General features: G+C 45.8%; 1 protein-coding gene across 1 annotated transcript; it reads left to right on the forward strand.

Annotated features, from left to right (window-relative positions):
* The first annotated feature begins 2,350 nt into the window (after positions 1-2,350).
* LOC117591374 (serine protease inhibitor 42Dd) lies at positions 2,351-3,865 on the forward strand. The gene is made up of 4 exons (XM_034284620.1): positions 2,351-2,421; positions 2,503-3,404; positions 3,461-3,605; positions 3,660-3,865. Exons 1-4 carry the CDS (start codon positions 2,406-2,408, stop codon positions 3,782-3,784), a joined length of 1,188 nt encoding a protein of 395 aa, XP_034140511.1. The 5' UTR covers positions 2,351-2,405; the 3' UTR covers positions 3,785-3,865.
* Positions 3,866-22,236: the final 18,371 nt, after the last annotated feature.

A 22,236-nucleotide genomic window follows, 5' to 3' on the forward strand; every position in this document is an offset into this window, starting at 1 on the left:
ATTGAACAATGGAATGATTTAATTAATAAATAAATACTCCATGCCCCCACACACACACACACACACCAAGGCTCACAGCTGTGCAGGGGCAGTTCAGTTGCAGCTCAAGTGTGGCAAAACAATTAATTATTGAGCTCAGTATGGTTGTGGCGCAACGGTGCGTATGCGTGCCAACGTGTTGCTACACATTTGAAGCATCCCCTGCAGCACTCGCCCCGTGCCCATACACCAAACCAATCGACAGTCTATTGTCGTTTACAGTTTACTGCTCACAGGCTTTGCAGCTTGCAACTTGCTGTGTTTGCTGTATTTGCTGTATTTGCTGTCTGCTGTTTGATTTCAACTGCAAAATGGACCACAAATCAAACGGACAAAGCTACAAAGTCAATCAGAGAGAGAGAGAGAGAGAGAGAGAGAGAGCGAGAGAAAGAGAGAGATATTTGGCACAGCAAATAGAATCTGGGATGCTGGCTGGCACATTCAGTTGACTCATACCCGGGGATTCATTTACACTGAAAGCTACCCCTCCGGAAGTTCCCCCGGAAACTCCTTTACTATATATATTGATTTATCCACCTGGCGAATCCAATTACCATGTCGCCTCACACAGAGGTTAGTTAATTCTCGGCCAAAGAATTCGGGCATTCAATTGACATTGGAATCTACTCCGTATTTGCCATTTGCCATTGTCCGTGGTGGCAAAATTTCGAATTTATTGCGATTAAAGTGGTTCTCCCTTCGCTAAGACTGTGCGGGGATGGTGTATTCGGATTACAAGGCAAGGCAACTGCTGCTGCTGCAGCTGTGGAGGGAGTCTCTAAGTGAACCGCAAACTAGTTGGCTGAGTACTTCTGGATGCGCGGCAACCGCAACAGCATACAGAAAGTTTCACAATCGAAAATGATAGCCTGAAGCTGGCACAAGAGAGGAGAAAATTCTATGAGTTTCTGCCTCGCATTTGATGGCATTTGCCGTTTTGCCCTTTCGGTGAATTGTTTCATTTTATTGAGCCCCCCGTCTAAGCCATCAAGACCGCAGAAAACCGAACAGCCAGCCACGTCCCACGTCCCTTTCCAATAAGTGTGTGCTCCTTGAGGCGCTTCTAGTACTTCATGAAAATGCAATTAGTGCGCGATTTGAATATGATGGATAGATGCTTCTCAGTGAATTTCCACTGCATTTGCATATAGAAAATATAAGCAGCTTTGCCTCGCTACAAAAGAATTCAATTATAATTATATTACTGAGAGAAAGTTTCTGTTCATCAAGTAATGCGATCAAGATATCTGCTTATGGCAAATTCCAACGAATTTTCCGGGAGAGGAGAGCAGGGAGCAGCAGCTGTGTGGGTTGGGGCAGGGTGGCCCTTGGGTTTATGGTGGGTCGATTAGTCAGATGCATTCGAATAGTCAACGAATCACACTTAACTGGCTCAATCATGCGTGAAATGTGTTCATTTAGCCCCCAGCCAAGTGCTGCATACACACACACGGGGAAGGCTAACATAGACATGGACATAGAATGCATGACGTGAAAAGGTGAATGAAATTAAATTGAAATATAAATACAAAACGCATCAGGCGAGGCGCATAAGCAGGTCAATCAAGCGCGAAATTTGTGAAAAGCGACAGAGAGAGAGAGAGAGAGGGAGAGTGTGAAGCACGGCGAGTCAACTAGAGGAATGTGTAGACATCATTTAGTCTCTCTCTCTCTCCCTCTCTCTCTCTCGCTCCATAAAATGCATGCACAAAAGGGCAACCCAAGAGCCATGAAGCAGCATAGTGAAAGAGGGAGCAAGGAAGGGGGAGACAGACACAGACACACAGCGAAGTCAGAGGGATTGGCGGCGAGTGTTCGAACCGCTAAGGCAGCTGCCAATACACTGAATGTTATTGACTTACTGTCGTGCCATGCAAATTCGAATGCTGGCAAAATACGAGCCAACAAAATTGGCAGAAAAACAAACAATGCAACAAATAAAACTACACACAAACGGAATATAGCCATAAAAATAATGCCAGAGATGAAAACAGAGCCAGAGTCAACATACAAAATGCATTTGCCATGACATCAAAATCAGAAAGAGCCCAAGAGGGATTTGGTTCACATTTACACACACACATATTAAGAGCAGAATATTACAAATATAATTTACATACAGGGCAACACTCAAGTTTTATATTATCAGCAGTTCTTGGTACTAGCAAGTACTCTCCAAGGGCTTGCTTGCATGTGGCTGTACAATAACAACCGAGATTTGATGAATTGTCAGCCCAACGAAACCGGTTTAAGTGCGACTCACACTACATGATCCATCCAACATGTTCGACCATATGACCTCACCCATTGTTCGAGTCAGTGATCGCTGAACAGCGATCCAAGTCAGTTCCAGTGTAGATCTCAGCATGCCTGGCGAAATAGGTAACAGATTGAATGGGGAAACAGTTTCTCTAGACCTTACAAACTGTTTACTTTGTGTGTTCTTTCCCCCCCCCCAACAAGTTTTCCTTCTCTGCCTGATTCCAATGGCCGCGGCAGGCACAACGGCGCCATCGCTGAGTGCCAGTCCGATTGTGTTTGCCCGAAACCTGTTCCGTGCCCTCAACGAGGAGTCGCCCAAGGTCAACATGGTCATCTCACCTGCGGCTGCGCGTAGTGCCTTGACGCTGGTCTTCATGGGAGCCGGCGGGAAGAGCGCGGAAGAGCTGCGCTCCGTGCTGATGCTGGGAGCGGCCGGGAAGAACGAGATTGCCATGCAGCACGCAGAATTCTGGAGCAAGGAGTGCACCTGCTCGGAGAAGGGCGCCGCCCTGCGCCTGGTCACGCGGCTGTATGTGAACGATGATGTACCGCTGCGTCCGGACTTTAACCTCAAAGCGGTGGAGTTCTTCAATGCCCAGGCGGATGCCCTGAACTACTCGGACCCGAATGCGTCCATGCGGCAGGTGAACAAGTGGCTGGAGCTGCAAACCTTTCACACCGTGCGCAATCTCCTCACCCCGGCCACCTTCAACCCAGAGTTGAGTGTGATCCTCGTGAACTCCATATACTTTCGGGCCAAGTGGGCCAAACGCTTCTCCGTGGATCGCACTGCCCCCGAGGACTTCTGGATCAGCGCCACACAGCGCATGGAGCTGGCAATGATGCGACAGATTGGCCAGTTCCGCTATGCACAGTCCAAGAAGCTTCAGTCCGACATTCTCCACCTGCCATTCGAGGACTCTGACATCAGCATGATGCTGATCGTGCCCAAAGAAGTGGATGGACTGCCGGCACTAGAGGAGAAACTGGCACAGCTCGACATGAACGAGGTGGCCAGCAAGGGGCTGCAGCACGAGGTGGAAGTGACCATGCCCCTGTTCAAAATTGAGTGCGACATCGATCTGAAGGTGCCCATGCAGAAGGTAAGACCCACCGCAGCGAGTGGCAGTTCCATCTCTTGACCCCCTTTGACTTGCAGTTGGGCTTAGAGCGGATATTTAAGCCTGGCCAGGCGGATCTGAGTGGTCTGTTTGCCAAGAAGTCGCCCCAACTGATCTCCGAGGCCAGGCACAAGCTCTATCTGCAAGTGACGGAGTCTGGCTGTGAGACGGATCCCGATACACGTAAGTCTGGAGCATTTCCTGCCACTCTTTCTAATGCTCAATCCCCAACTGTAGCTGCTCGTGCTGCTGCCTTTATGCAGAATCCCGAACGCAAGATCTTCAAGGCCGATCGCCCCTTCGTCTTTGCCATTCGCAACAACAGAACCGTCTACTTCGTGGGCCATTTTCTAAAGCCCTAGGTGATGGGCAGTCGCAGGCACTTGCAGGCAACTGGCAATATCCCAATCAACATCAAATTATTGGCAAACAAATGTAAAGAATGCACACAAAATACAACACCCAGCAGCAGGCACAAATATGAACCCAGGTTGTGGCAGGGAGTTGGAATGGGAAGGGGGAAGGGGGAAGGGCGAAGGGCGAAACAAATAGCAAAATGGCTGCTCGGACAGATCACTGAGAAATGTTGCTGATATGAAAAGAGTGGAGTGGGTGCGCCGAAGGGAAAGCCAACAAAGAAAACGGCAGCTGGCAAACTAAATGAAAAGTATCTAGTCACAACGATTTGGTGGGGCATGCCGCACATAAGATACCCTCTACTTGTGCACATATTTCATCCACCAAAACTCTATCGAATATTTAATCAAGCTACAATCAAATTTTCATTTCTTACCAAGCAAAAACTTGCCACAGTTTTCCCTCTTTCTGGATACCATTTCGGGTACATTAACTTCTCTGAAAATATATCTACCTCTACCCCTCACTCCTTTTCCAATCACATTCCTTTACACAAGCGTGGCATTCCCTGACACATTTCGATGCTGCAGAGTATACAAAAAAGCAACAGCAAACGGGAAGGAGCAGTGCAGGGAGGCTTGATGGTGGTTGGGGCCACCATCAGCATTCTTTTGCCCTGGCCAGGCCAGGCCCAGGCCAGCCAACTTGTTAGCCAATTTTAAATACAACTGCTGCCACTGACAGTAATCAAGATTGCACGGCAATGGCTTGGCGTGGCACAGCGCGCGCGTCTACAACAATGCCAAATGGCCAGGCCATTCCACGGCCAGAAAGGGCCCGCCAACAATTGAAAAATAAGTAATTTCACAACTGTAGTGAACTTCATGGCTGCAACAACAGCAGCAGGAGCAACGGGTCCATTGAACAGCAGCTGAGACAAGCAGCAAAACAAGCAGCAAAATCGGAATCGAAGCTGGAGTTGGAGTCGCGCGTCCGGTTGCAAAACTTTTCCGTCCAATTCATCGATGATTGTCCTCCTGGAGCCGCCGCCGCTGCCGCCGCCGCCGCTGATGGTTGATGCCTCTGCTCTGTCCTAGATGTAGCCGCCGTCTGCTATTGATGGCCATTCCCTTTGCCATTTACCGAGTTTTGTGTGGCAAATGTTTATCTTTCGGTTTGTTATGGCCAACCAGGGGACCTGGACTCGCTGCTCTCTTCCGTCATCAGAACGGAACTGGAGATGCACAAATTTTGGTGAAGTTTGGGAGGGCCCTCGTCCCGTCTCTACTGTGTCCCATTCTAATGTAAAATGTCACAATAATCAAATTACTGGAAATTGGCAGCGGGGTGGGGGGTAGGGGCGGTTATCAAATGAATAATTACGAATTTATGTGGAATTTGATATTGGAAATAACTTGACGGGATGAAACCGGCAAACATTTCCATCAAATTAATTGCGTTGCCTGGCATAACTCGGATCCAGTTCGTATCGCAGCGGCAGTGTCCTCGATAAGTCATGGAAAAAGTTTGGCCTCCTTTTTATTCGGCATTTATGAATTCGATTGTGAATATTATGCATGAGCCGGTCTACTGCTGGCCTGCCCGGACTTTGTCCATAATTGCATTTGCAATTGGAACATAACAAATCAAGTGGCAGGGTGGGTGCAGTGGCAGGGGCAGGAGCCCGGCTGATGGCCCTAAAATGTAATTTAAAACCAATCAAACGCATCCACATGCAACAACGAGCCGCAAATGCCGGCGGTCACAAAATGCATTAAGCATCTTCATTGGCCATGAGTTTTGGGACTCGTGTTTTATGGTGCAGCAGCAGCAGCAGCAGCAGCAGCAGCAGCTTATCGGAAAACACACGCACCCCACGCAAACAACTGTTCATAAATTTCATTAGGCAAACAACAATATTACTGTAACTGTAACAATAAGCCCAAAACAAGGGCATCTCCATAGGGATTGGACCACAGGATTCTACGGAACTCGGAATCAATCCGATTATAACACTCAACTGTTTCCATGTGGCTAGATGTAAAAGCCAAGACTGGTGCACAAAATCCAATTTGGAATATCCTAATTATCCGCATATTTGCACTTCTTCACATTATTAGCTTTTGGACTTTGAAAATGAATTACATAAATATATGTAAATACATACATTCCAATACATTACAAACTGAGGGTTTTGCTAATGAGATTTTCATGTATTTAAAGCAGAATTCCGAAGAAAATTGCAGCGCATAGATCCCCGAAGATCTCGTTTATGGCTGGCACTGAATCGGTAATTGGTAATCCAAATGGTATTTTGTGCGGAGGCTGGGGGCAGAGACATCACCTACATAAGATTGTGGCAAAGTTAATCAACTAACTGGCAAGCTAAGCCTGCCCCATGCCAATGCCCCTTGCCCCGCTCTAAAGATAGTCCGTGTACAGGCAAGTGTTATCCTTGGAGGCATCTAACTTATTTATGGTATCCTTGACTTTGACTTACGTGCCTGCCATTCGAATGGGAGTCTTGCTCCTTCCGTATTATATTCAAACGAGGGCCTGGTGTCCTGTCCCTGATCATGTGTGTGTGTGTGTGTGTCGGCAGTGTGCATGTGTTGTTGCTGCCATTTGACTGTATCCTTGGCAGGATGCCTATTACTTTGGCCTGTGCCACATGCTGCAGGAAATTACATTTCAATTTTAAAACGTCTCTCATTGCCAGCTTCCGTTACCGTGCGTCACTCGCGCACTCAGCGCACAGAGGTGTGGCATGCAGCATGCAGCAAGCGGCAAGCGGCGAGATGCAAAACGTGGCAGGTGTGGCAGCTGAGTGAGCGGCAGGCAGCACATAAAATGGCCTGCCATGAGCGGCACTTATCGCTCGACTGCAGCTTAAGCGCCGGTTAATCCATCACAAAAGTGCAGCAACCCTTCGTGCCACTATCTCTCTACCCCTCCATCCCCAGGCCGCCCACACTTTCACCAGCATTCCTGCATCCATCCTCCCATCCATGCAGCATCCAGCATGTGCTTTGGGGCGTGGAAAGTGCTGCCGTTGCTGATAATAAGCCGTCATCCAGGCCAAACTTTTGATAGCCGAAAGCTGCAGAGCTACAGCGTCCAACACGGAAACGGCAAACAGGAACGGCTAAAGGCTTTTTACTGTGGTTACGCATACGCCGCATTGGACTCTGGCTCAACCCCATGGGTTGGTCCATTATGGTGCAGTGGGGCACCAACTGATGCCAACACCATCCATTTCACTAGCAGCAAATTGCAAGTCAACGCCAAGCGTCTTAAGTATGCAAAAATAAATCTGTGAAGGAATAACAAGGGGGACGAAGACTGCCTCGGAGGTCCGTTGTCTGTAGTACAAGTTGGAGTCGTCGTCTGATTCATGGTCGGACAGGTGATTTAAAAGCCATTTGTCAGCTGAAGCAACTGAACTGACTTTCACTGCTGCTGCCTCGAAGCGGGCGAGAGGTTTGGGTGATTGGCTGGGGTCAGTGAAATTATTCAAATTATCCCCGGGAAGATTTTACTGTCAGGTTGCTGAAGGCATGGCACTCTCTGGCAGACGCTGCAACTGAAGCAATGGCAATCATCATGGCAGCATCGCCCCTCTGCCCCCGCAGCAGCAGGCGGCAATCAAATGGCCTTAGTGGCATTCTTTTATCGCCCATTCGCATTCGCATCCGCGTCGTGTGCCGTCCCACAACTTTGCTCCAACTCTGGAAGGAGTTGACAGCCAGCAGCCAGTTCTTATATTTTTGCTGTAGCAGCTCCTGAATGTGCCATCTATTATAAGTGCTTACCACTCGAAGGCGAGCATTGACATTTGGCTAATGGCAAAAATGTCACCAAAACGCAGACAGAAACACAGACAGGGGGCGCTGGCAGCCATAGGCAGGCAAACAGCTGTCAAAGAATGAAGGAGCTGGGGCTGGGAGAGTCTGTACCCCAAAACACAGGGGCGTGGTCCAGCTTAGCGGGAGAGCTCATTCATCCAGTGATTATACGATGAATGTTCCCCAGTAAAAGAAACTAAATCGGAAATGGAATTCCAAATGGCTTCAAAGACTTTCCTGCATAACCTTGAACGAACCCTTTCGGGAGAAAGTTTCTTGTATGCAAAACAAACCATCAATCATTTAATTCAATTAATAATATTTAACCACACGTCTCTCGATTATCTATTAAAATGTATACTTAAAAATGGAAGGCGATTGAGGGTTCAACTATTTATCAAGTCTTATCGGTGAATGGTGAAGGATGGGTATAATTTTGTCTAGATAGTCCCGAACAGCTCACACGTATATTAAGTAATTCATTAAGCAGCGGGGAATCCACGTGTGTGTGTGTGTGGCGCCAATCAAAAGCAATCATAAATCAAATCATTTGATTCATTGATTAAATAACAGACTTGAGCCTGTGTCGTTGTGTATGTGTGTGGCATGTGTCTTAATGCGCGTATTTAATCAACCCCACAACCAAAAGCAAAACCAAACCCAGCCCGAAACTCCACACAAATCCCATTCCGTACCCTCGGCTTATGCCTGCCTGTCCGCCGTTACGCCTGTTCCCATATTGATTAATAACAAAGCCCAGCGTGAGACATGAAACAAAATTTCCAGCCTGAATTTGCTATTGGTGCAGCACGTCCGCCCGCTCCAACCGCTTTGATAATTGGCCATCGCACACACTTAAAGCCGTAGCAAAAATATAGCAACAATTAAAATAGCTTTGGCCCATTGTCTGGTTACACACACGCACACACAAAAGCAATTAACTGTCAGATTTGATAACAATGAAGAATGCACAAGTGCACACACACACACATGGACATGCACATATGTGTGTGTGTATGCGTGCGTCACATGAGTGCAAATTATACACTGCAAAAATCAGAGACAAAAACATTTTAATATGCAAGAAATACATTTTACAATCATTGCACATAATGCCAAGGATCAGATGTATACTTTTATGTACACAATTTTATTAAAAATATATTTGTGTCAGTGTATAGGCCATAATTGAAAAGGACTCGATGGATGACTGACTGAGTGCCAGCCAGACTGGTAAATTACTAAAAAACATACAAAATATACAAAATACAGACAGAGCAGAGCAGAGTCAGCGAGCGACAGAGAGAGCAAGAGTAAAAACAGCTAGGGAGAGAGAGAGAGCAAGAGGAGAGTGTGCCCTGTCCGTGTCTGGGGTCCCAAATGTTATGACAAGTGCTGTCGCTTCTTGTTTGCTTTCCCAGCATGCTGGCAAATTCTCAAAATTGTTTTTCCATTGCAAGCACACACACACAAACACAACTAGCGAGCCAGAGAGAGGCAGTAAGAGTGAGATGGGTGGAGCAGCTGGGGCTGAAGTAAAGACTGCACTTTTCTGCACTTTGCCACATTCGGTTGCATACTTTGAGACGAAGACAATAACTCATTAACATAACATTTCATCCTCGCTGAGAATGCAGGCAACATATGCGCCAACATTTGCTCGCGTGTCAATCAGCGAGGCAAGCAACTTTCGCGACAGCTAAACACAAAACATTTTGACATTTGCCAAATGTCAGCGGGATGGCGACTCCAATGATGAATGTGCCAGAATTCTTCCCTCGGTTCGTTTGGAACACAACAACACACGCAAAAAACACTCAAACAACATACAAATGGCCACAAATTGTATTTTATTGTGGAATGCTCTAAGGGTATTACTATGTGGGTACTATGGCTGTAATAGCAAGGGATATAGAGTGGATGTAACCTAACTTCAAGTACCAAAGTCAATTAATGAGCAGGCATTGCTAAACAGAGAGAGTATTTACCTATTTTGTTGTCACAACGAGGGAGAGTCGAATAGAAATGTTAAACTAGAGCGGAAATGCAGCACCTTTCATAAGTATACTTTCAGGGAAACAATGAACATCCTTAAGCCTCTCTCTCCGGTTCCTTTTCCGCTCACTCAATTGGTGACTGCGCTGCCTGTTCCAATTTGTTTCGTTGCACAATCGCAGTCGCAGCCATTAAGTGTCGAACGATTGAGCAAATAAAGTTTCAGTACCAAACAGTTCAATCAAAATATACATAGTGCAATGGAGAATCATAACTTGGCTAAAATTGTGGATTGATATGAGAAATTAATATTAAAATAAATATTTTCATCTGGAAGTGGTTGAGCAGAGGAGAATAAAAAGTCTCAAAAGTATAGAGTTTATTGCCAAATTAATTAATGTAAACTAAAATAAATAGTATAATAATAATCTAGAAAAGAGTCGGGTGCAAACTCACCTTCAATTTTACTTGACTTTGTGCTAAAATATTCTCTATTTTGATCGTCGTTTTTATCGTTCGAAATCAAAGAGAAGCAGGCACTAATGTCATATTCATATCAAAATGTACATGTGTATATCCGCTCTTTATAAACTTTTTGCGGTACATTTCAAACATTGATTGTTTTATAACTTCACTCGCTTTTAGTAACACTCACTTTTGCCGAACCCGCCTGGCACCCCTTGCCGTCATTAAGACCATACTGCAAAAACACTTTCACTAAACACTGAGTGAGATTATTTATTTTCTGTTTTTCTTTCATCTTTAGTCTCTCACTCCTACACTGCACTCACTTTAGCCGCAACCGCCTGGCTCTCCTTGCCGTCATTATGACCATCGACACTAACACTTTCACTTAACACTGGTTGAGATTATTTATTTTCGGTCTTTCTTTAGTCTTGCGGTGCCTTTTATTGTCTTTACTTGGCTCTCACTCTAACACTTCACTCACTTTTGCCGCAACCGCCTGGCTCTCCTTGCCGTAAACAATTGCCACACATGTCCCGCGGGTTTTTGTCACAATTGTCCGAACTTTTCCACTATTTTTTAACACTTTTTCCTCCACGATATGCGTCTGCGCTGGTGGTTTAAACTTGACTCTCTTCCTATTTGATTTTGTGTTTGTTCACCGTTGGTCCTCTCTTCCTATTGATTGTGTTGTGATGTTGTTGCAATAATCTGAAGAGGAGGCGTAAAGAGAAGAGCGTGACGTAAAGCTAAGAGAGAACAAATACTTTTGGAGTTATTGTTGTTGTTGCTGATGCTTTGAATCTCTGCTGCTGCCGCCTGCGTAGGCTTGGCGGTTGCCAAGTGCATAGATCCGAAGATGAGCATAGAAAAAATCGATTTATTTGAAGAGTTCTTATTTTTGATCCTCTCTTATCAACCAGTGCAATGACCAGTGCAGAGTGTGAGTGAGTAGCGAACTCATTGTAGCAAGAGCGCAACCTTTTCTGAGAGGATCTAAGAGCGTCTTTGGTTTCGAAGTTGCGTGCTCTTATTGTCATTGCTTTCGGTTGCGAATTCTTTATTCTTTAACTGTACCAAGCACTCTACCAAAGACAATATATATTATTCTATTGTCTTCGAACTCTACTATTAAGGTGAGTTAGAGAAAGAATAAACAAAAATTATGTTGTATGTAAAATAGAGAAAAGATACGGATGATCATTTGAGTACGCTCCTTGTAAAGATGTTGAAGCTAAGCTTTTAAAGCTATTACATTTTATAGAGTATTCCCATATGTACCTGGAGTCACAATAAAAAGTCACTCATTTTTCGTCACGTCCCCTTAAAACTCGCTGCAAGGATGGAAGATGTACAGAGAACAACAAAAACAATGACCAAGAATAATTGCATGAAATAAAAAGCGGATTTGCATTTTAGATTCCCAACGTCCGTTCCTCTACCTTTTGCAGTTCTGTTGATTTTTGTGTTGTCATTAGAGGTGTGGGTGCGGGGCGTGTGCGGAGATGGAACAAGCATGAAAATATTTCAGTTTCTCTGTCCGCTGACAGATGACCGGTGGACCGGGGGACCGGGAGAGAGAGCGAGACCAAAACAAAGGCAAAACGGGAGGGCTGCTTGGTCGCGCTGATAAGAAATGCAGCAAGAAGCAGAAGCAGAGGCAGAGGCAGAGGCAGAGAAGTGGCCACTGAGTGAATGGCAAGCTTGGAATGGCTGCCAGCTTGTCACACACAAAACTAATACTGAGGACCATTTTTTATGACAGGCCCAGCCCCAGTCTCCGTCCAGCAAACTACTTGCAGGGGGCCTACAGTTATTTGTATACCCTAGGAAAAAGTGTATCAAGTAAAAGTAAAACATGTGAACGTATGGCTGTGGAACCATGGAAACGTTCTGTGGTAGCAAAATACATCAAATTGGAATTCAAAGTGTGGCCTTAAATATGGTGACATCCCAGCAATTTTCTGTAACTACAGGGTATCCATGACAGCAGTCCCAAAATCTAGATTTCTCTTTCGTGTCAGCCCACGGGCCTGCCAGAGTTTTCGGTGTTTAGTTACATGTTTGTCTTTTCAGGTGATGAGGAGTGGGGAATTGGGTGGGAGTATTTGAGCTGATGAAGTGCCGGCTAGCTTTAAAGTGGGTAATATATTTTTATGATTCATCCCCCTTGTTTCGCCATCCACCCATTTGATGAGATTTCTTCTGGATTGTTATCGCCCAGTACTTCCACTTCCACTTCCACTTCTGCTTTTGCTTTATTTTTTATTCCCGCTCATTTCACATAATGCGAGAAGTTTGATGTGTTGTGATTTGCTTTTGATTGTTGGCATATTTCTGGGCAGAAGGAAGAAGCATGTACAAGAAATATATAAAATAACAAGGAGAAGCGCAGCGGACATAAATGGAGAGTGGGAAGGCAATTAGTGGGCGAACGGGAAATGCCAAAAGTAAGTGTGAATATATTTTAGCTAACATTTTGTAGAGCGAAACCGCAGTGCAAATAAATGCGAAAATTTCTGCTGCTGCTCTGTGGAGTGTGTGCGGACATTGTTGTAACATGCAAATTTTTTGTCGGTGAGAAAGTGGACAAAAAACCGTAGCTAGAGCCGAGAGGAAAAATGCAGCAGAGTAGCCAACTATTTGCGCAAACAGAACAAGCGAAACGAAACGAAACGAACAGCTTGTCTAATTGTAATCCGAGTTGTAAGTCGTTTAAAACAGACAACGAACGACAAGGAGCGGAGGGAGGCGGGGCGGTAGTTCGGTTTGGTTTGGCTTGGCTTGGGTTGGGTTGTAAGGAGGAAAGCTGGAGGATCTGGACGAGCGTCGAGTACTCGAATTAATTACCCTCGGAAGTTGCTTGGTTAACAACGCGCAGCGAAATGGAACGGCACACGGAAATGCCCAGAGCGACCGGAGAGGAGTGAAACAGAGAGAGCAAGCAGAAGCGCAATGCCGAAGCTATCTCTCTTTCTGTCTCTCTGTATATCTGTGTGGACTTTGCGTTTGGGAATGTCATCATCAACGCCCCAAGTCCGTGTGCACAGTGTAGGTTTTGAGCCCTGGACCTGGGACCTGGACCTGGGGCTCTGGCCATGGACTTGTGGCCGCAATGCAATGAAATTGCAACCACACTATATATCTCTCCCCTCCCGCCGACTCCGTCTCTATCTGTGCCACACTGGGACGTGCAAATGAATGCAACGGAAATGAAATGAATTCGTTAGAGCCGCAAAAACGCAGCCAACGAGCTGCAATGAGAGCTGTGAACATTTCACAAACAGTTCGCAATTAATGAGTGCGAACGGCGGCCATCGAGCCGACCAAAAGCGTAATGGGAAAAATCTATGGTAAACTTTTCGCAGATTGAAGGCTGAAGGCGTGTCTGAACTGACGCTGACAGCCCTTCATAAATATCAAAGCCTGTTGGCCTCCAACGCCACCACAAAAGGGGAAAGTTGACACCAAGCATATGTACGTATGGAACTTTTGCCATTCGTTTGATGCGATCTGCCACTAATAATATTTATTTTTTGCTTGGAAATCATTCAATAAGCTTACCTGGCGGTGCATCTATTTGTATAGGGCAGCAGCATACCAAATAAATGCAGCTTTGTCCCCCAAATTTCAAGTTCTGGCTCTTTGAGCAGAGCTTAGCATAATGAGCTCAAATTAAAATCTTGTTAAAAGTGCAAAAGGCGCAGACAGCAAAGAGAAATATCAAAAGGAGACAGGAAAAGATAGTGTGGTAAGAGAAGCCCAGAACGAAAGAGACGGCAAAAATAGAATATAGAAATTATTCACGACATTTGCACGGTTCACTCTGTTTCGCGCTCCGTTCCGTTTCGTTCCTTTCCTTTCCTTTCCTCTTCTTTCCATTCCGTTCCGTCCTGTCTGCACTTGACTTACAGTTAATCCCGGGGAAGCTACTTAAAAGTCATTGCGACAGCGGCAGCAACAACAACGGACACACTAAAGTCACAAAGTGCAAGGAGAAGGATGAGCAGAGTGGCAAAGGGGGAGGGGCTAAGATGAAGATGCAGCTGGTGGAGGAAACTTAATTAGAAAATTATGCGCGCAAGTCGAAAGAGCAGCATTAGAGATGCGGATGAGGAAACGAGCTGCAAAGCCATCCTTCTCGCTTCCCTTCCCCCTGCTCTATACACTCTTCTCCGCTGCTTATAATTTGCATATTAAATGTCACGAAGCGAAGTGATTTTCTAATGAATCAAAAACCATCAAATTCGGCTACATATCCATGGGCTAAGGCCAAGTCTGCTCCATCGTGCAGTTTTAATGATGGCTTCACATTAATGGCTGTCAAAAATGTTGCTGCACTTAGGCACATCCACATGGCTTCACATACACACAGGATGCGAGGGAGCGCTCCCCTCCCCCTACGCTCCACTCTTGAAGCGCTCGAAAAGTTGCTGGCGGATCTACTTATGAAAGTTGTTTGGCTTAAGCTTTTCCCCTCGCTCCACCTTCGCCGTGCATTCCGCTTATATCTATGGCAGCTTTTTGGTTCTCTTTTGCAACAGATTCCTGTACATATTTACATATCCGAGCGGTACAGTGCGCTTCAATGAAATTTTCCTCTAGTGTTTCCTTCAACTTCAAATTATCTTCTGCATCTGGCATGAGTTAATAATAGATGGCGTGGACACATACTTTCACAATCCACTGTACGCATAGACAGAAGATGGATAAATCCGGACAAACTTTCGCAACAGTTTTGCTTTCAGAAGAGGAAACGATAATTTCACACACGACAACAACGAATCATAATTTTCTCACATTGATGTTGATTAAGTTGTGCTCAAAGTTTGCTTGCCATCAGGCGACCCTCGTCAGGACGCCCCACTCCACGCACCCAAGGAAGACACTTGGCTCGTCAACTTTGCTGACATCCTCACGTGCCAAAAAAGGGGCAGAAACTTGTGCGAAAGCAGAGGGGTTTGGGTGTGCTGCAAGTATCAGGGAATATCACAGAGTACAGTCGCTTCAATGGCCAATAAGAGGAATAAGTGGAGACATTAAAATTCATCTAATGGTCAATGCACTCAGGGACCACACTCCCTCCCACGATGGCGACATCAAGAGAGCTACATGTCCCGCCCAGACGAGCTCCAACTAAGTTTTAATTGAACTTTAGTGAGTTCCAAGCTCCAAGCTGCAAGCTGCAGAACTGGCAAACCAGAAAAGCCACCAAAGCAATGAACAGGAAAAGCCAGAAAGGAAGAAGAGAACTGCACAGCAAAAAAATGTGAAATAAAAAGGTGAATCCAGCAGGTACGAGCGGCAATATTACTTTAATGGAATAATTAAGCATGTTTGCCGAGGAACCCCCATCGCGCCATAACAATGGGGAGCGAAGCTTGCCTCGGCCAAGTTTGTTTTCTTAGTCTTTGTGCGGCAGTGCAGCCATTGTTAGGGCCAAGAAAATGATGAAGATGAAGATGAAGATGAAAAGGAAAAGGAAGCTGCAGCCCGCAGCTGATTCATTGTCTTGCTGCTGCTGCGGCTGCTGCTTTGCTCTGCTGCTGCTGTGCTCCTTTTTAGCCATTCAATATGCAAGCCGCAGCGCACAATGGCAAAAGCAAACGCAATCGCAATCGCAATCGCAGCCACAGTCAGGCCATAATCATATTGAATGACAAATAATTGAGGTTAGTTTAGCCATTGACCTGTGGGAGATGCAGAGAGGAGCAAGCTAAGCAGAAGAACAAGCAGCAAAGAACGAAACGCAAAGAACGGGGGGAAGGGAACTACTCGCTGATGTCAAACACGTTTCAGGGCTCATGAGTAAAGGCAAGTGTTGATGGGGCTATCCCACAACTCGCTCCCTGTCCCTGCCTGTCTGTCTGTCTGCCTTCGACTGGTCTGCAGCAATGGAGTGGGTTCTGTGGAAATGGCAGTGAAACCACCACAGACCACACGTGCTGATGCTGCCAGTGGCACCCACAGCCACTTCTGCTGCTGATCCAATACAAAAGCGAACAATTTTCTAAAGAAAAACTTTTTGTAACGGAAAAAGCAAAAGTTTTGCCTTCGACACCGCAACGAGAATTGTGTTTAGCAGGCCATATACACCACACTCAGCGGGAGAGAGAGAGAGAGAGTAAGAGAGAGATAGAGTGAGAGTGCATTGCACTTCCTGCTCCATTCGTTCCCCCTGCCACACTGCTAATCCATAGACCAGAGTCACACTCGGCTAGTGATAGTTTTAGGCGTACGTGTGGAACGTTTCAATTTAGTTCCAGAGTCGCGTGCGCAGCAAAAATTGAATTTATTATCATTGGAATTGATTGTAAGGAGCAGCATCAGCATCCTTCTGCTTCTGCTTCTGGGTCCATGCTTGCCACAAAGGAGCTCTAATAAGTGCGAGAATGAGTTGCCACTGCCACTGCCACTGGCACTGCGGTCACAAGATGTCAAATTTACAACTGATTTTGATTTATACAGCCACTGACGGTGGGCGAACGGTAATAGAAATGTTCTTTGATTTAGCAACGAGTTGGTTAAGGCATTTGGGAATATTTCGAGCTGTTAAAGGATTGTCCTGTAAATTAATTAAGCAAAAAAAAATCACAGTCTCGCTCCTCCAACCCCCATTTGTGTTTCCTTTAAGAGAGAAAGTTTCCATCAATCCGCAGGCAGCGATCATTAAGATTGTTTGAAATTAAATAGCATTTTTCAGTGAAATTTCTTAATTATTTGCTGTGCATTTCTGTTGATTACACTTGGCACGAGAATCAATGTTAGTCGCCCTTTAAAGGCTGGGGGAAAAGTGGTTTCCTTTCGGAAGTTCTGTGCACGTTGCCAGGGGTAGGGGAGCCTGGCCAAAGTCGTTAAAGCTTCATTTCCGGAGCAGTCATGCATGTAACCGAGCAATGACCGTAGAGTGGGCCAGAATTGGGCGGCGACAGACACGTCAGACAATCACAGAGCGACAGAGAGAGAGCGAGGCACAATGTATGTGTGTGTGTGGGGACAGTCCAATTCCGCCACCGAGACTGATGAGCATCCATTGTCTGCTCTTGACGTGGCTACACCGCCTCCACCTCCTACTCATGGCTCACTCCTTCCGCTGCTGCTGCTGCTGCTGCTGCTGCGTTGGCTCTTTTGGCTGCGCTTAAAGCGCATAAATTATGCAATTTAAATTAATTAAAAGACTCGTCAATCCGACACGTGCGCATTAGCAGCAGTAAAAGCAGCAGCAGCAGCAGCAGAAGCAGTAAACGCAACACAGAAATCTCCACGAAAAAGTTGTGCGGGGTTTCCCCCAAAATATAAAAAGGAGAAAAAGGAGCGGCGGGGAGAGAGGTAGCTTGGCGACGTGTGAGAGGACTGTGTGTGATTACTGCAAACACTTTCATTAAAATTATTATGGCTGAAAATGCTTTTTGCTGTTCGCAATTGTTTCCACTCATCCAAGCTCTGGACCTGAAGTTGCACCCATAAGCAGGCGACCACCACCCACCCACCAACGCTTCTATCTGTGCCACACTCTGCCATTCTGCCGCCACCCCGCGCCACAGTGGCATTTGCATGCGGCGCATTGCGTTTCCTGCATTGTTACGGCTGAATTTGCCCTTCCAGAAAGTAACACGAATTGATGGAGCTGTTGGCCATTACATTACATTACATACATGTATGTACATACATTAATACATAAATGTATACATATTTTATACATCTTTCATGTATCGATTTGATTTGGAAGGGTATCCAGCAATGCTTTAGTTTCGCTCACGCTGCTGTTTGCTGGTTGCCAGCCAAAGGCGCCAAGAAAGCAACAAATGTGGCAGAGTGGGGTATAGGGTGTCTGTGTGTGTGTGTGTGTGTGGCTGAGGTGTTTGTCTGCGGTGCTGCGTGTGCTGATTGCTTGGCAGCCAATGCCAACGGCGGTTTGAAGCAAGGGTTGGGTGTGCCAGAAGGAGACAAACAGCAAGAGAAGAGAGCGGGAGAGAGCGAGCAGCAGGAGTACATGAAAATGCAATGTGCTCGAAATGAAAACATTAAAAATTTAATTGCGATAATACAAGCGCATAAAATGTTAATGGAGTGTATGTAATCTGACACAGCAACAGAAGCAGCAGCAGCAACAAGGACTCCAAGGACTCCACGGCAGCAGCGCAGCTCAACGCAATGAAATAGCCAAAAGGAAGCAGCTGTAATGAAGGATAAAAGAAATTAAAATGCTTTGTATGTTTGCCAGTTGCCAACAAGCAGCAGCCAGTCAGCCAGCCAGCAGTGGCTCCTCCAGCAGCTCCTCCAGTCAGCCAGGGAGTCAGTGTCGTCCGGCTTGCATGGGGGATATTCCCAATAGCCGGGATTCAGGATTCAGGATACTGCTGATAGTAAGAGTCCACTTTCAACGCCCCCAAAACCAAACAACACGCCGACAATGCACATTAAAGTCTTTCGCATCAAGCATCAATGAGCTTTGAGAGGAAGAGACAGCAAAAGAGACAGACGGAAGACGGAAGACGGAAGAGAGAGTGAGAGAGAGGGAGAGTGGCACAAGGGGCTTGCATAAAGAAATATACAAATGCAGGCGTGAAGAGAGAAGCAGAAACAGAAGCAGAAAAACAAGCTGCACAGGCAAGTGGAAGCTCGACTAAGAGATGATCTGTAGGAAAAACTACAGCGGATTGGGCAGCAGTTCCGATGCAATTATGCCGGTGTAAAGTCCAGCGACATCTTGTTGCGATAGTCGCATCTACCCTTTATGCTTGTGCACTGTTAGAGGGTATGGACAGAGTTGAAGCATTTGCAAATGCAACTCGACAACTCGACAACTCGTAGTCGTAGTCGAAGGGAAGGTGCTTCGATGCTGCTTGTATTCTCGTATTGGCAAAACAAAAACAGGAAGTGCCTCTGCGTTGCGCTAAAGTACTTCCGCTGCCTCATTGTTGCCATACACCTGCCACAAAGAGAGAGAAAGAGTGAGTGAGAGTGTTAGAGAGGGAAGACAGCTGGCAGCTTCAACTCCATGGCGAGTGCAAATAGTTCTCGCATTCGCCATAATTGCCGCGAGCAACGACAGCAACAGCAATCAAAAAGTTATAAAACACACACACAGAAACACACACACACCGAAAGAGTGTAGCAGCAGCCATGCCATGGGACTTTGCTATATAATTTAGCATATCGAACGCTGACAGCGAAGAACTTCACCCAATCCCGAGGCGGAATAAACAAATTGCAGACGAGGAATCCCTCCCTCTGCTATAATCAGCCATGCCCGACACAGATTCTCGCTCTCCCTCTGTGGCAACTTCATTTTTAGCCATATGCCAGGGCCACCTTTTTAAAATGCAAAACAAAACTTTCGGTTAACAATACTAATCCGGCAATTTATGCAAGGGATTTCGACAGCTGGACCACAGCTGCTTAAACAAACTTAGTGGCTTGGGGCAAACTACAAATACACACACACACAACACACAGATTGGGGCAAAAGCGTGGGGGCAAACACAAACACAGAGCGAGGGAGAGCGAAAGGGAGAGGTAGAGGGAGCGACACACTGATAGAGACTGCGACAAATACAAAGCGCCGCACTGGACTCGACTCCGGCAGCTATCATAAATAAGTGTGGACCAGGAAGAGCCGAGCGGCGAGTCCTTGCTGCCCATGGAACGTGGCACGGTGCTGAAAGATGCCCCAAATTATGGGCCAGAACGAAAAAAGGGAGACGAAAAAAAACACAATAAAGCCGAAAACAAAGCTACAAAATGAGACGCTTATAAAACTTTGCATCGCTTACAGCTGCCTCTAACCCCCTGCCATTCCCTATCGGTGCCCCACCATCCCAACGCCTGGCGGTGATGCATGGCGTATACGCAACTTTTGATGCTGCTCAACGTAAATTTTTCTCGTTAGCCACGGCCGCCCTCTCCTGGACAAAAAAAAACAATTCATTATAGAATTAGAAAGTAATTCGAACGGAAATTTTACTTGTGGACCGTTGCACAGCCAAAAGTTGCCCCAGCCGAACGGGGGAGCTGCTGGAGCAGGAATCGTTATCTGTGTGTGGCAATAGAGAGAGGGAGAGGGAGAGGTGGGAACTGGGGAACGAAGGGTGCGCTGCGCACCTCAACATAAAATTTAAGGCGATTAAAATGTCAAACACGACAAAGCGTGCGGTATTAAAAATGCCAACAACGTGGCAACAGCCAGAAGAGAGCAGAACAGAGCAGAGCAGAGAATGAAACCGAGAAACCGAGGCATGGGGCATAGAGCAAGTTATCGCCTGGACACTGGATACCCTGCAGGAAGAGCATGCTGCTACACTGTCCACTTGGCAGCTGGTAAGTGGCACAAAAATTAATTCAAATTTATGATTCATTTTTCAATTCATTTTTAGTTTTTCCTGGCTTCTTTTTTTTTGATCCAAACTTTTATTGATTCCTGTTTACTTCTAGTCAAATCTTGGACGGGGTATTCTAAGCTTCGCACAAGCTCACATTTGTGGCTATGCAGCCGCGGGGCCACCCTTCAATTTTCAGCTCCTGTTTGCCTTTGCATAAAATTCTCTTGATGTTGCCGCCGCTGTCGCTGTTGTTGCTGTTGCCATTGCTGCTGCTGTTTGCGTTCAGTGTTAAGTACTTAACGGCATGTCAGCGCTGTTGGTCAGACACAAGTTGCTGTTGTTGTTGCTGTTGTTGTTTCTGCTTTTGCTTTTGCTTTTGCTTTTGCTGTTGCCATCAATGTACGCGCCTGTTGTCGGGTCTTAAAAATCGAAAGCTCGCTTTCCGTTCTTTTTTTTCTGTTTCCTGTCAATTAGTTTTTTCAGCACTGGCCAGCGGGTAAACAGAATACAGAACCCAGCCAGAGCCAGTCAAAGTGAAAACCCGAGCCAGGGCTTTAAGAAAAATGTCTACAAAAAAAACTTAAAGTCCAGCAAAGAGCAGTCGCGGTTTACGCTTCTGTCCCTGCCCTTCTACGCGTTGCTGCCACACTTTTGTCTCCACAGTGGAGTGTCCATTGGCAGCATTGCAGAAAAGAAATGGCGCAAATTGTGTGACAGCGTGTAAAGTTGGCACTTTCACACATAACTCATAACTTTGGTGGCAAAACTTTCGCTCAAACGGAACCGTGTAGAGTGCGGGAATCGCTTGGAGCCATAACATTTGCGACTATTTGGACGCTCATGTTCGACTATTTATCTCGACAAGTGCGCGGGTGCTGGGCAGACAGAGATGCAGAGACATGTCTGTGTGTGGGAGTGTGTTTTTAGCTAAATTCTGTCTCGCTAGCTGTGTCTCTTTCTCTCTTTCTCACTCACTCTGTTACTCTGCCGGCGACTTTCCTATGTGTGGTGGAGTTTTGACAGCGTATATAAAAGACCATAAAACAAAAGTTTTTGCACAACTTTCAGCGCTGCAGCGTAGAACTTTAACGCCTACGAAAGGCGCACACAAGCAGGCAAAGGCGCACACACACACCCGACACCCATAAGGTGCGGCACATGCTGCAATGAACACTTGCACTTATTTTAATTCGTTTTTATTATATTTTTATTAATTTTTAGAGTTTGATTTTGAGCATTTTAACAGAGTTTTTTGTGTTCCACTAATGAAAATGTTAAAAAGTGCCTTACAAATATGATCTGCAGCTTCAACTAAAGTTAGCCAAATGCAGAACGCAGAGAGAGAGGGAGAAGGGCAGAGGGAGGTGCAAACTATAAACTCTTTGCGGCATTAGAAAACATAAAGCAGAAAGCGGTGATTTCTCTCTCTTTCTCTCTCTCTCTCTCTTTTTCTTCTACTTTTTTAGTACCTAATTTTTTTGTTTTTTCCTTTTGAGCTGAGTTCTTTTTGTGCATGTGTGTGTGTGTGGTTGTGGGTGCTGTGCCACAAACAAACGTCAGCAGCAGCACACAGAAGGAGAAAGAATGAGGGGTAGAATGCGGTGCGGAGTTTTGCTCATGAATTATGAAAATTTAAAACGTTTCCCAGCATCAACGCAATGATGAAACTTTTTCGTTATAGTTTTCTTTTATTTTTTGTACGTTTTCTGTTGATTTTGTTTACGCTTGAAATTAACCGACAAATGACGAGTTTCAATTGCAAGGCACACAAGGAAGGCAGCAACAGCAGCAGCACACAGCAGCCCCCTGGACAGCTGTTGACATTAATCA

The sequence above is a fragment of the Drosophila guanche genome, unplaced genomic scaffold (genome assembly GCF_900245975.1).
Source record: "Drosophila guanche unplaced genomic scaffold, DGUA_6, whole genome shotgun sequence".
Lineage (NCBI taxonomy): Eukaryota > Metazoa > Arthropoda > Insecta > Diptera > Drosophilidae > Drosophila > Drosophila guanche.